General features: G+C 36.2%; 1 protein-coding gene across 1 annotated transcript in view; it reads right to left on the reverse strand.

The window, feature by feature from the left end:
* Positions 1–3,313: 3,313 nt before the first annotated feature.
* LOC120516844 (fibulin-7) overlaps positions 3,314–15,389 on the reverse strand; it is a 44,648-nt gene continuing 32,572 nt past the window's right edge. The window contains exons 6-8 of the mRNA XM_039738802.1: positions 13,117–13,254; positions 11,175–11,313; positions 3,314–4,740 (exon numbers count right to left, since the gene is read on the reverse strand). Coding sequence (XP_039594736.1) covers positions 4,368–4,740; positions 11,175–11,313; positions 13,117–13,254 — 650 coding nt within the window. The 3' untranslated portion in view covers positions 3,314–4,367. The remainder of the gene's footprint in view (positions 4,741–11,174; positions 11,314–13,116; positions 13,255–15,389) is intronic.

The following is a 15,389-nucleotide window of genomic DNA, read 5'->3' on the forward strand; positions in this document are numbered from 1 at the left end:
CAGAATGGATGAATAGTAATTTTCTCAAGTTAAATAAAGAGAAAACTGAAATTTTAGTGATCAGCAATAATGGATACAATGAGGCTATTAGAAATAAACTGGATACATTAGGATTAAAAATCAAGACGGAGGTAAAAAGTTTAGGGGTGATTGTTGACTGTAATCTGAATTTTAAATCACATATTAATCAGATCATTAGGACAGAATTTTTTCACTTAAGAAACATAAGTAAAGTTAGACCTCTTATATCACTGAAAGATGCTGAGAAATTAGTTCACGTGTTTGTTTTCAGTCGACTAGATTACTGTAACGCACTCCTCTCAGGACTACCCAAAAAAGATATAAATCGTTTGCAACGAGTACAGAATGCAGCTGCTAGAATCCTAACTAGGAAAAGAAAATCCGAACACATTTCTCCAGTTTTAATGTCACTACACTGGTTACCTGTGTCTTTCAGAATTGACTTTAAAATTCTGCTTATAGTTTACAAAGCCTTAAATAATCTCGCTCCATCTTATATATCGGAATGTCTGACACCCTATATTCCAAATTGTAACCTTAGATCTTCAAATGAGTGTCTCCTTAGAATTCCAAAAGCAAAACTTAAAAGAAGTGGTGAGGCGGGCGGCCTTCTGCTGCTATGCACCTAAAATCTGGAATAGCCTGCCAATAGGAACTCGCCAGGCTGATACAGTAGAGCACTTTAAAACACTGCTGAAAACACATTACTTTAACATGGCCTTTTTATAACTTCATTTTAATCTTAATTTAACTTAATCCTGATACTCTATATGTTCAATTTCCTCAAAATAACTATTCATGGTGGCTCTAAAATCCGTACTGACCCCTACTCTCTTTTCTGTTTCTTTTTCCGGTTTCTTTGTGGTGGTGGCCTGCGCCACCACCACCTACTCAAAGCTTCATGATGCTCCAACAATGATGGACGGATTAAAAGGCAGAAGTCTACGTGACCATCATCATCATCAAGCCCTTCCGTGAGAATCCTAAATCCAAAGAGGACTGTTTCATTTATGTTAGGTAGAATGCCCAGAGGGACTGGGCGGTCTCATGGTCTGGAATCCCTACAGATTTTATTTTTCTCCAGCCGTCTGGAGTTTTTTTGTTTTTTCTGTCCCCCCTGGCCATTGAACCTTACTCATATTCGATGTTAATGTTGATTTATTTTGTTTTATAATTGTGTCTTTCATTTTTCTATTCTTTAATATGTAAAGCACTTTGAGCTACTGTTTGTATGAAAATGTGCTATATAAATAAATGTTGTTGTTGTTGTTGTATTTGTAACGCTTCAATCTTTTTTAGTGTGGTTTGGCTGTAAAGCATAATCTGCATATTTCAGGATTTTTTTTAATGTGCATACACATGATATGCCATAGAAAGTGTGTAATTTCCCCCTTGGGATTAATAAAGTATCTATCTATCTATCTATCTATCTATCTATCTATCTATCTGTAATGCTAAATACTAATTGGCGCTCCATTTATATATAAAATAATAACAGAATGTAATAGGCAAACAGCATTTAGGAAAAAAGACTGATTCGGGAGCACATCATTCCAAATGTCCTGGTCATTGCCTAGGTGTTCATGGTGAAAATTTAGTCTTGCACTGATGTTCTTTCTGGACAACGAAGGTTTCCCTCAGACACATCTCCTATACAGATCTAACTTATGCAGTGTATTTTAAACTACTGATAGAATTGCACACTTTGAAATCAACAGTGCCAAGAGCTACATGTAGGCTGATGAATTCTGAGGTTCTTAGAGACCTCTTTCAGCATCTTGTGTTCCGCTCTTGGGGTAAACTTGCCGGGGTGGCCTAGCATGGACAGGTTGGCAGTTGTTTGAATTCTTCCCCACCTGTAGATGATCTTCCGAACAGTATAATGGCCTACTGTATATAAAATAACAAAGAATGTAATAGGTGAAAAGCAGGCACTATTTAGAAAAATAACTGATTTGAGTAGGCATCTGTCAATAATCTACTGTGTCTGTATGTGATTCAGTGTGTGTGCCAGTATTGCCTACATTCCCATATGACCGGAGTATACTGTATATGACATGAAAAAATAATATGATTTGAGTATGCATGTGCTGCTGGTGCTGGTGGACACAGCAAATCAAGGGAGATATATACTGAAATCAGATGATTTCAGAACATACTGACAGATCTGCAGCTACAGTATATCAGACACTGGGCTTGCTTTTGTGCAGAGCATCATCTGTTACAAGCCATGGCAGAATATAACCAGTGGAGAAACAGAATCACAGAGAAAAAGGTCGGATAATATGCAGCCAGAAGCTATGGAAATTTGCTGAATTGGGGGTGCCCCTCCACCCACGATGGCCTTTGAGAGCTGAGAAACAAACAAAAAAAAGGAATCCAAGAATCTGTGATAAAATATAGCACTTTCAGTTTACTTTTATTATCACCTGCATGCCCCATGAAACACAGAAGGTACATTTTGTTGAAAAAGTTGAACTTTTGTTGCTTCAGAGTCGACATATTTGATACGTTTTAGGGCTTTTGTTTTCACATTTGGACTCCTGGCCCTGTTATCCTCATTTTAAAACAAAAAAAACAGGCTTTGTATTTTTTTTTTTAATTTAGCAAAAATGCTTAATTTTAGAACACATTTATATGTGGTAGATTAATATATACCCCAATTTTGAAGAAATAACTTCGACTTACAAAATACCAAACTTATCATTTAAAGCTACCCTTTTGTGAATGTGTATTTTCTTGTACACTAAAAGCAGCTTTCCTTTCATCTCATTAAAGCGATTGAGATAACTGGGCAGAGACAATGGACACATGTGGTTTAAATTACACACTGCCTTAGCATTTCCAATTCAAAAACACAACACCCACCAAAGTATATTTTTATTGCCTTCTGTTTAATGGTACAATTCGTATGAAATACTTTATATCATCAGTGATTTTAGTCTTGTGTTTTTTCTAATTATGTCTTCTCTTTAAAAACGTATTTCTTATAAAAATGTACAGAGCAGGTGAGCTTTGAAATATGTTAGCAATATTAGTAGAACTGAGCCATGACATGAATGTGTGAAAGAAACAGATATGAAACTTTTATTTTTAAATGGCTTTCAATAAATGAACTCTGTAATGTCCTAGACTTAAACAAGACTGGGTGAAGCTCCCTGTTGTATTGTCTCGGTGGCCTGACATAGCATCATCTCTGGACCAAACTGTACACTCAATGTGACTGTAAACGAAATCCAAATCCATGTGAACAGAGCCATTAAACGCTTGAAAATAATGATTAACATGTGCATTTTAGAAACAGATTTCTTTAATAACAGGTTTTATGTGCATAACAAAGAGACACTGGTAAAAACAAAGGACTCAAATGTAAGTGGTATAATTACATCAGACAGCTGCAGTTGTTATTTATTGCTGTGCCTATTGTAATAATACATTGCAATAAATAACATCTAGTTGATGGAATATTTACAGGAAATGTTACCAAAAATAATATTAATAATGAAAAGATAAAGGCATGATCTTAATGAAAAGCATATATTACCCATAACCACGCAGCCACAATATGTTTGTAATTGAATTACAGAGAGATAAAGTAAAAATAAGCAATAAAGATAGGTGTTTAAAAGCACTGTGTACAAGCAAGAACAAAAATGTGACATTTTCAAGGATGCTTTCATAACATAGTGCACATAACTCAATAACCAGAAATGGTTCCATTTAAAGGTATTTTTAAATGTAAGATTGCAGCAGATATAGGTAGTACTTACGTTATCTGAATGTTAAAAGACATCTCCGATCGTTGAGTGGCCATCATGTCCTTTAACATTTGGAGGGAAAAGCAGCATGCTCATGGAGGAACATGATTAGCAAACTCTTCCCTATTTTACATTCAGATATAAAAGTGTTAGAACACATTTTTGATTACTTAAATTGCTTAACACATAAAAAATTGAAAACAAGGTGGGCAATAAGTCCAACCAAACTTTAAATAAACAGGAGGTCACTTTCTTAAAAGTGCTTCTGATGCAATATGCAAAGAAATCAGTGGACTTAGAAAAATAGTTTGGAAAATCTTGATGTGTTTCCCTTTATAATACATGCAGTAATATCAAAATAATAGGCTGATTTTTTTTCAGTTCAATTCCTGAATGTTTACATTTTCCTCAGGTTTTACCTTAGTAGTTTCTGACCACAATCTAGTAAACTACTGGTGTGCAAAGTTATATACAGTATACAGTACAGACATCCCACTTTGGAAGACATTAAAAAGAATTTCAGCAAACTGGGGATTTTTTCATCTTGCTGCTAAAGGACCATGGCTAAAGGTCAGGATGTTCAGTTCTCTAAAATACATTGGGAGAAACAAAGACAGTGACCTTTGAGACATGCTTTGCTTGGAATGTACGCTCCAGATATTCTGACATGTCTACATCGACTTCTAGGCTCTGGGGGCCTTGAAGACTTTGTACAAGGATGAGTTCTCCAGTCTGCCGGTCAGAGCGTTGCATTACAAAGTGGCCCTTGCCATTTCCACCCACAATTCCAAAACGCAGGCTGTCAGGACCTGGCCTGCCTGGAGCTGAAGCTGTGGCCATACGAAATAAAGTGACTGGCGTTTTCAGATTGGAAGGCAAAGAAAGGTAGTGAAAAGACACTGTTTTAGGTGCCAGGTGGCAGGATCTGCTGTCCATTGGGCAAGGATTCCGTTCACATTGGCTAAAGAAAAAGATATATGGACATATTTATAAGTTAGATTTTTGTTAAATAATCAAGATGTTATTAAATGATCACAAATATAAAAACGGTATTAATAAAGTGTGTGAGTACATTTCTAGACTTAATACACTGATCAACCACAACAGTAAAACCACTGACATGTGAACTTAATCATATTGATTATCTCGTTACAGTGGCACCTGTCGAGGGGTGGGATATATTAGGCAAGCAAGTGAATAATCAGTTCTTGAAGGTGGTATGTTGAAAGCAGGAAAAATGGGTGATAGTAAGGATCAGAGTGACTTTGATGAGGGGAAAATTGTGATGGCTAGATGACTGGGTCAGAGCATCTCTAAAACAGCTGCTCTTATGGGGTGTTTCTGGTATGCAGTGGTAAGTACCTACCATAGGTGGTCCAAAGAAGGAGAATCAGTAAACCAGCAACAGTGCAATGGACACTTAAGGCTCACTGATGCACTTGCTGAGCAAAGGAAGGACAGCCTGGTTGCTTCCACAAAAGAGCTACTATAGCACAAACTACTGAAAAAAATTAATGTTAGTTATGAGGGAAAGGCATCAGAGCTTACAGTGCATCCAGTCAGAGTGGTCTTGCTGACCCCTGTGTACCGGTGAAAGTACCTACAACTGACATGTGAGCGACAGAACTGGACCATGGCGCAACGGAAGAAGGTGGCCTAATTTGATGAATCACGTTTTCTTTTAGATCATGTAGAAAAAAGATGCACTGCATCATTCATGTGTGTAGCAGGATGCCCTTTGGGAAGAAGGCAAGCCAGTGGAGGAAGAGTGATGCTCTGTTCAGTGTTCTGCTTGGAAATTGTGTGTACTGGAATTTATGTGGATGTTACTTTGACATGCACCTCCTGCCTAAAGATTGTTGTAGATCATGTACACCTCTTCATGGCAACAGTATTCCCTGATTGCAGTGGCCATTTGCAGCAGGATAATGTGGCCTGCCATACTGCAAAAAATTTTCAGAAACAGTATAAGAAACATGAAAAGGTGTTGACTTGGCCTCTAAATTCTCCATATCTTAATTCATTTGAGTATCAGTAGGATGTGCTGTGTGATCCATGGAGGCCCCAACTCACAACTTATAGGACTTAAAGGTTCTGCTGCTAATGTCTTTGTGTGAATACCGTAGGACACTTTCAGAGGTCTTTTGGAGTCCATGCACTGACAGGTCAGAGCTGTTTTGGTGGCACAATGGAGACCTACACAATATCAAGCATGTGGTCTTAATGTTGTGGCTGAACAGTGTATATGAAGATACACATTGTATTTTAAAACTAAACTTTGTTCATTGATGCACAGTGACATGAGGACACAATATATTCTTCAATTCCACTTGATATGTATTTTATGAAAATGAAGGCTAACATTGAAAACAAGTCATACCCCTGAAAATATCCAACAGGTATTATAAAGGATCTTTATGAAGTTCAAAGAATCAAAATAAACATTACATTATTAAAACCCTCAAGACTTTAAAAAGTGTAAAGTTTTATCACGGTCGGTTTGGCAGTAGCTGGATTAAGCAGATGGATTAATAATCACCACTTTCAAGTTTGTGGCAATGGCTTTTTCAAAGAAAAGAGGAAAGTGCTTTTACTTGGTATGGGCAGTAATGCTAATCTCAGTGGAGACATACAGTACCTTAGGATTTCGTCTACAAGTAATAATAAATTAGTGGATATGACTGGCTAGTGACTACTAACATCTGCAACTTTTAATTTACTCAAGTGGCTGTGATGTTAGGCTAAACCTTTCCTGGTCATCTCAAGCACTGCCCAACTGCAGCTGTTCTACCACCTGTGCTTTCACACTGCAATCCCTTGTTTATGTCAGTACTTCATAAAATGAACTGCATAATCAGAAACTGAAATTTCAGCTTGAGCTAAGTTTGGAATAAATTTTTGTTGTTCTGTTTGTGTTGATATTTCTGATCCCATTTACTGATTGTGCTTTATTCTCTAACTTTCTTTTTAATTCTTCTCAGGAATTGTCAAGGTATACTACCTGCATAACATGCGTTAAGTCCTAGGAGACATTTAATGCAGTGGGAATTTCACTCTATCAGTAAAGCAAGCAGATGAGTAGAATAGGTAGAAGCCAAAGAAAACTCAGGGAATAAAAAGGATGTAATCTGTCACAACCCTTCATGGAATGTCTCAATGTAGATTTTACAGCAAGCTTTGTCTACCTCTGTTCAATAACCTTTGTTAGCCATTTAAAACATTAGAAAATTTTTGAAGAGATTCAGCCCAACAAAGCTCACCAATTCTATTCACCTAATTCTTCCAAAATAACAAGAAGAGCTTTGAAAGTCCCTAGGATTCTACTGTCAACCACATTACTTGGTAACTTATTCCATGTTTCTATGGTTATCTGTGTGGAAAAAAAAAACTTTGTGTAAAATTTACCATTAACAAGTTTCCAACTGTGCCCCCTGTGTTCTTGTTGAACTCATTTTAAAGTAACTGTCTTGATCCACTGTACCAACTCCTTTAATAATTTTACAGCAAACACTTCAATCTTGTCACCTTTTTATCTCTTTTTGCTTAATCAGTAAATGTTCCGCTCCTTCAATCTTTCCTCATAGCTCATGCCCTGCAATACTGGAATCTGTCTATCGCTCTTCTCTGAACTTCTTCTTGTGCTTTTTTTTTTTGTTGTAGCCCTGAGACCAAAATTATACACAGTACTCCAGGTGGGGCCTCGCTAGTATGTTATAAAGCTTAAGCATAATCTCCTTAGACTTATACTCTACACATTGTGCTGTATAACTTAATATTCATGTTAGCTTTCTTAATACTTTTTAAACAATGTCTGGAAGTTAATAGTGAAGTCCAATATAACTCCCAGGTCTTTCCCATAAAAGGGGTACTTTCAAGTTTCAGACCTCCCATTGTGTATTATAATCTAACAGTTTTACTTTGTATGTGTAATACTTTACATTTACTTACATTAAATGTCAGCTGCCAGAAATCTGCCCATGCCTGTGTGCTGTCCAGTTCCTCTGTAATGACTCGGCAGATTTTAGATCATCTGCAAATCCACCTAGTTTGATATCATCGGCAAAACTAACCAGGTTGTTGTGTATATTCTTAATCAGAGCATTTATATATATATATTTTTAAAACAACAGCAGTCTCAAGCACTGATCTATGAGGGACACCACTCTTAACACCACCCAATTCTGATAAAGTTCCTCACACCATAACCCTCTGTTTCCTGTGTTTTAGGTAGTTATGTGTGATTTCATCTACCATTCAAACAATTCAGCATTCTGGTAATCAATCTGAAAGCCTCACCTACGCAGACTGCTGCTCAAAGTTTAATTACTTTGGTTAAGAGTCTGTTAAGCTGATTCTTCATTCAGTTTCTTTGGAAAAACTGATGTTTCTATTTAGCATTAGTGATAAGTGAGCCACGTACCCCTGTTGATGAATAGTACCATAGAGATGGGACAGTTTTCCATATTTTGTAAACACAGTGCCCTAATATATTTGAACCTCCCTGTTGTCTAGTTATGCTTTTCTAAAGGGTAGCTCTCACTGGATATATGCTAATTTATATTTTGAATGGCTTACTGGGCAATTTGTGATATAACAGTAAAAAAAGGAATAACTTCAAAGTAAAACCAGAATTTTAAAAATGGAGTTTCAAAATATAGTATTTAAAACTTTGACCACTAACAGTTGTGCATCTTAGTAGTCATCAAATAAAATTAAAGAAAAGTCTAATTAGATAATAATTTTAAAGAAATGCATAGTAAAAATCAGAGAAAGAAGTTTACTGGTACGCAATGTGAAAATTTATTTCCAAAAATTACACTACTTCTGATTTTCTTGCTGTTCATTTCCATGAAATGGACATGCCTCTTATTAATAACAGAATAACATAAATTAGGCACACCCACTTTTCTGTGCAAGGGCATCAAAATTGTTTTAACTTTGTGATTATGTTTGCACTCCAGGAAAAAAGTGCATCATAAATGTGACTGTCCTTTGTTATTTTATAAAGAATTCACTTGCAGAATGATTCATAAATCAGGATCATTCTTTACTCAGTAATCTCTAGGCATGTCTGTAAGTCACACCCTAGAATAATGCTTTGTGATTTGGTGGTTATCACAGTAGGCCACATTCTCCCTGTTTGAATTTTATGCCATTATTCCCTGTGTGGCCAGGACGCTATCCCATTTTATTGGCATTTCATTGTCTCTAAATTAGACTATGTTATCAGAACCTGAACAGCAATTCCAATAATTTTGCAGCATTGTATTAACTTTGGTATTTGGAGAGTTTGACAATATGTAAAGAGAAGCATGGTGGCACTATGGATTGTGATGTCACCTCACAGATCCTGTGAAACCTGTATGGTGTACTTGTGCCCACATGGGTTTTCCTTTGGTTAATCCTCCAACATACTCAAAGATGTGATGATTAGGTTACTTGTTCATTCTAAATTGACTCTCTGTGAATGTGATTGTTATGTGAGTGTTATGACGTATCACCTATAGTCTACTTAACTACAAAATTAGTTCATCTGCCTTCATATATTGCCATAAGGTGAATGAATGAAGTCATGAGTTCACAAGGGCAGGTAGCTAATTTATTTTTCTGCAGTGCTTTCTATGTTCTTATCTTATGAGGAGCTCAACTTGTGGGCTGCAGTACTACACATGTCCGATTGGAGGGAGAACAGAAGACTGATCCTGATCATGCTTGAAGGATTATATGAATAGCAAGCAGGAAATTCCCCAGAAAGAAATGGAATTTGTTGTCAGGATAAAGAATGTATAGTCTACTCTAAATGGCATGCTTGCATGCCAAAGCCTTAACAGGATTTGTGTTTGTTCGTAGTTCAACACATAAGCTACCATTTGATAGGCCTTTTGAAACAGTTTGATAGACTTACCTATGTGGTAGATGTTAAGTTTTAAAAATTCATTACTAAGCATGACAAAATAAAACAGAAGTGCTGTACATCTTAGCAGTAAAAAGTATTAATTTAAATCGGAATCGTATTACTTTATGTATGATGCTGAAGAGAACAGGTAAATTCTGACCTGAGGCTATGCATGTGTAATATGTTCATTAACGTAATTTACATGGCACTAAATTACTAATTTATTTACTAAATTTAATTACTAATTAAAGCAATTTACATATTTTAAAGTTGATGCCATCATTTATATGTTGTAAGACATTTTTCATCCACAATGATATTTAATTATTTAAGTGAAAATAAAACACAAAAGGCTGCAACCATAAAGTTGGTTAAAAATAACAGTTGACTCATTTACCCTTAATCATTAACTGACTAATTCTATAAATACCTTTATTCCAAGTGAGTACAAACATCAATCTATAGTCAGAGGCTATAAAATCAAGAATGTGTGAATATGTGAAGCAAACATTGTCACACTTCCTGTAAAGGGTGTCAGTTCAAAATTACAAATCATTCTATCAGAATATCTTTGGATACCATAAATTCTTACAGCATATATGAATGTATGAGAGCTGTGTATCAAACTTAAAAGTACCTTGGGAATTATGTGAAGCTGAGTTTTGAAAGATAAAAGGCAAATTTAACATTATGGAAAACATAACTAGAATTATTCAGCAATGCTGCAGTATTATTATGTGTTATTCAATCTGACACTTCAATATTACACATTTTTGGTTTTGTTGAACAACAATTTTATCTGAACATTTTTCTGTTCTGACTCATCTTGACAGGAACCAAATGCCAGCAGGACATTTTGACGTGGATGGACATATTTCTCCTACCTGTTTGACAATGCTTAAATGATCACACAAGCTGCAATATGTGTCATTAAGAATATTTGTTTTTATCATTGATCATTTGAACTGTTGGTCCTCATACTATGTTAGACTAATACTAGAATCACCTGAAATTCAACATAGAGGTGGAATGCATAAACTGTGAAAATCATTAATGGTGTTCTGGTAAAAATAAACATTTTTAAAACTGCAGGAAACTGTGTGTTATTTAGGGCATGCTGGTTATGAGAAAAATGCCATCTCTGTATAACCACATAATTGTCCAGAGAGTAATTTTGCTATGTGTATTGCATTTGGCAAGTTATAACCTTGTTCGGAACGAAGTGGTAATAAATAAAAATGAGCTTGTGGATTTTTATACTATAGACACTGAAACAAAATCGAAGGAAGACACCAATGCAAACACTGTAAATTTGAAAAACAACATTTAACTAAACCAAAACACTATCACTGAAGTTTATGTAACCAGGAAATAAACTGAAAACTCTACTTCAATGTAAGTCTTTGTCCTCATGAACTGGCTGTTCTTCAAAATTAATTTTAAATACACTTCTAAAAGAACAATTGTAGCATTCAATGAAGTAAAGAGAATATTCTTACAATGATGATGTTTTCACATAACTAATATTCTCATCAGCTTTTGGACACTCTGGGTTCACACACTGAAAACTCCCGAAAGTATTAATGCAGGTGGTTCCTCTTGTGCAGTTATGCTGCTGTAGAAGGCATTCGTCTATATCTGAAAAATAAGTCAAAATGATTAAATTAATAGGAAAAAGCAGAAACGAATAGCATTCCAGTCTGTTGACACAAGAAAAGCAATGTGAGTGGCATTAACATTTAATAAAACTTACATAACAAGTTTTTAGAAAAATCTAAATTTGACAATCTACGTGTCATTCCAAATAAATGGCTGCATTTATGTACTGCGCCACCACATTTCAAATAATAGTGTATGTTTCAGTTTAATTTTAGAATATACACCAATAGTGCTAGCAAAAGAAGAATTTCATATTTATAATTTCTGGAGAAATGCCTGAGAATGGTGTTAGCAAGAAAGTTCCTGGTGGCCCAGTGACCCACGTAACCCAGTTAGGATCTGACAGAAAAAGCTTACCCAACACAAAGTAAAGAATGAGGATCTGGTGCAATGCAAGTTGGGTAACACACCAGACAAGGACAATCATAAACATGATAGATCTTGGCAATGCAAACTGGCTCTGTAGTTTAAAGTGTAACTATTCAGGCAGGGGAAAAGCTAAAACTGGTGTATTTGTCTGAAAAATACTGGATAGACATAGTCGGACTCACCTCTATGCACAGTATTGGCTACGGAACCAAACTAACGATTGCTGAGAGGTGGAAAGGGCATTTGGAGGCCCTCCTAAATCCAGTGGAAATGCCCTCCTCAGTGACAGCAGTGCCAGGAGGACTGGATAGCTATGGGTACAGTGCTACAGTACCAAGGTCACAGAGATGGATGAGATCTGAATCCAGGTCAAAAACCCTGGATACTGTGGGGGAGTTTTGGCTTACATGACTCTTCAGAGTTGTGTGAAAGGCAGGGTCAGTGCGTTAGGTCTGGATGAGTGGTTTGGCAGTATTAGAAGACCTCAGACCTCACTTTTTTTCTCTTCAACAGGAGACAGTTAAGGTTATTTAGACATATAATTAACTTGACCTCTGAACACCTCTGATAGCTTACAAGGCACAACCCTGTAGAAGAAGATCAAGGGACAAACCCAGCATATACTGTAAGGATTACATTTTTTGACTGTCCTGGAACCATTTAGGGTCGAAGGGCTGTAGAAAGTTTCAGGATTACAGAGGACTTGCCAGGCAAGCTCTTTTTATTGCTACTGCGACCTTCACCAGCAAAATAGATCAAAAATTATGACAATGAAATATTTAACTCCAGTAAGCATAAAAACAAACCTGTTTGTCTGCAATGATCTGAGAAAACACATTAAGCGTTTCCGATGTACTATAATGAGTGTGACATGTGGATTTCAATTAAATGATAACTCAAAACACCCAGCAGAAAAGTACATATTATTTGAAATAAAATTTGCTAGGCCTTTGTTTAAAAATTTAATTAAAAGGAAAAATTAGGAAGAATGAAAAGACAAATAAAACAATTGTCACCCAAAAGGAATGAAACTGCTATGTACAATTCTTTGGCAGATTTCTGGCAGATGTGTTATTAGTTTTTCAAAGCTCTGAGCCTGGAAGTATGTGAAAAGAGAAACAAAAGAGTAACAAAACTTTACACATGAAATAATAAATACTTAATTCTCACTCTAAGTATATCTGCCAGTTTTCATTTCTAACACAGCTGTCTCTTTACTCTGGCTAAGCAGAGACACTCAGCTTCTGTTTCCTAATCCTTCTTTACACTTGGAGCAATAACTTGGACGGCCTTGCTAGAACTATTGTAAATAAATTGTCAGCTACCCATACTAAAATGCATTAAGCCGTGAGTAAGGCTTTTTTTAAATCATTGAAGAATCCTGAATAAAGTCTTGGCATATATAAAACTTACCCTCACAACTTCTACCGTCTCCAAGGAGTTTGTAACCTGAAGGGCAGGAACAGCGGTATGATCCAGGAATATTGATGCAGGAGTGCATACAGAGTCGTGGAGCTCCATTCAACCTGTACACCTCACATTCGTTCACATCTGCATATAAACCAGCAAAGTTTTATTGTATGCTACCCTTCTCAAATAATAAACTCAGGACAAGAAATCAGACAAAGAAAAATGGCTTCCTTGCAAGCAAAACTTGACTTTTTGTCTGCATTCAAGCCTGTGGTCACTGAAGCTGCACCTAAAACAGTTTACTGGACTTGGTGAACATACGTTCTCATTAAAAGTTGCTAACAGTTTTTTTTTTATTACTTCTGTCCTTTGTTCTGTGTAGTTTACACACATTCTTGCATTTACTTCTTACTTAGTACCTAACTGTTCTATCTAAATACATGTTGTATTCATTCCTTTTCTCAATGATTACTGAGGAACATACATTTAGTGAACAAATTATTAGGAACAGCTGTACACCTGCTTATCCATGTAATTATCTAGTAAGACAATCTTATGGCAGCAGCACAATACAAAAATTATGTAGATGCAGGTCAGGAGCTTCAGTTAACAAGCCAAACACCAAGATACAGTAACTCAGATAACCACTCTGTACAACTGAGGTGAGCAGAAAAGCATCTCAGAATGCACAACACGTTGAAATTTGAGGTGGATGGAATACAACAGCAGAACATCATGTCAGGTTCTACTCCTGTCAGCCAAGAACAGAAAACTGAGGCTGCAGTGGGCACAGGCTCACCAAACCTGGACAGCTGAAGACTGGGAAATGTAGCCTGGTCTGATGAATCTCAATTTCTGTTGAAGCACACAAATGGTAAGGTGAAAATTTGATGCTAATAACATGAAGCCATGCACCAAACCTTCCCTGTGTCAACAGTCCAGGCAGGTGCTGGTGGTGTAATGGTCCGAGGAAAACTTTCTTGGCACACTTTGGGCCTGTTAAAACCAGTTAATCATCACTTGAATGCTACAGCCCATTTGATTATTGTTGCTGACCATGTGCATCCCTTTGTGGCCACAATTTACTCATCTTTTAATGGCTGCCTCCAGCATGATAATGAACCATGTCACACAGCATAAATCATCTCAAACCGGTTTCATGAACACAACAATGAGTTCAGCATTCTTCAGCGGCCTTCCCAGTCACCAGATCTGAATCCAGTACAATATCTTTGGGGAGTGATAAAACAGAAGATTCACAGCGTAAATGTGCAGCTGACAAATCTACAGAAACTGTGTGGTTCAATCATGTCAACATGGAGCAGAATCTCAAAGGAATGTTTCCACTATCTTGTGGAATTCATGCCATGAAGAACTGAGGCCGTTTTGATAGCAGAAGGAGACCCTACCCAGTATTAGTATAGCGTTATTAACAATTTGTTTCAGTGTTTGTTTACAACAATAACAAATCTTTTTCACAATTTCCTCAATTCTGTCCAAAATAAATATTTACTGTTAAATAATTAGGGCGTGAATTAGATTTGTGTGAAAATGTTCTCAGAAATAACAATAAAATATTTTAGTACCATTCATAAAATAATATAAATATTGGGTGCATGATAAAGTTAACATCAATCTTGCTGTTAATTCCAGTTTAACTTTTTATTAACTACATGTTCTTTGCCCATAAAGTCACATCGAATTAAAAGAAAGTAATGTTTCATTTAACAGCTTAGTTGTGTGGAAACTTTGCCTATTAGTATGTGCCAAGTTACGAAATGATAAAAGTTTTAAAATCCAATTATTTTGTTAAACTGACTTGCCTTGCAATTCCTTCATATAAGAATAATAATAGACATTCATTAACATTAAACTTCAAAAGATACTAATTTTGATATTTGATAATGAATGTTATTACATATAATTAAGATACATATTTTGCTTGATCTCAGTAAAATGTAAGTATACACTCACCTAAAGGATTATTAGGAACACCATACTAATTGACACCCTTTCGCCTTCAGAACTGCCTTAATTCTACGTGGCATTGATTCAACAAGGTGCTGAAACCTCTTTAGAAATGATGGCCCATACTGATAGGATAGCATCTTGCAGTTGATGGAGATTTGTGGGATGCACATCCAGGGGCACGAAGCTCCCGTTCTGCCACATCCCAAAGATGCTCTATTGGGTTGAGATCTGGTGACTGTGGGGGCCATTTTAGTACAGTGAACTCATTGTCATGTTCAAGAAACCAATTTGAAATGATTCGAGCT

The sequence above is a fragment of the Polypterus senegalus genome, chromosome 16 (genome assembly GCF_016835505.1).
Source record: "Polypterus senegalus isolate Bchr_013 chromosome 16, ASM1683550v1, whole genome shotgun sequence".
In the NCBI taxonomy this organism is placed as follows: Eukaryota; Metazoa; Chordata; class Cladistia; order Polypteriformes; family Polypteridae; genus Polypterus; species Polypterus senegalus.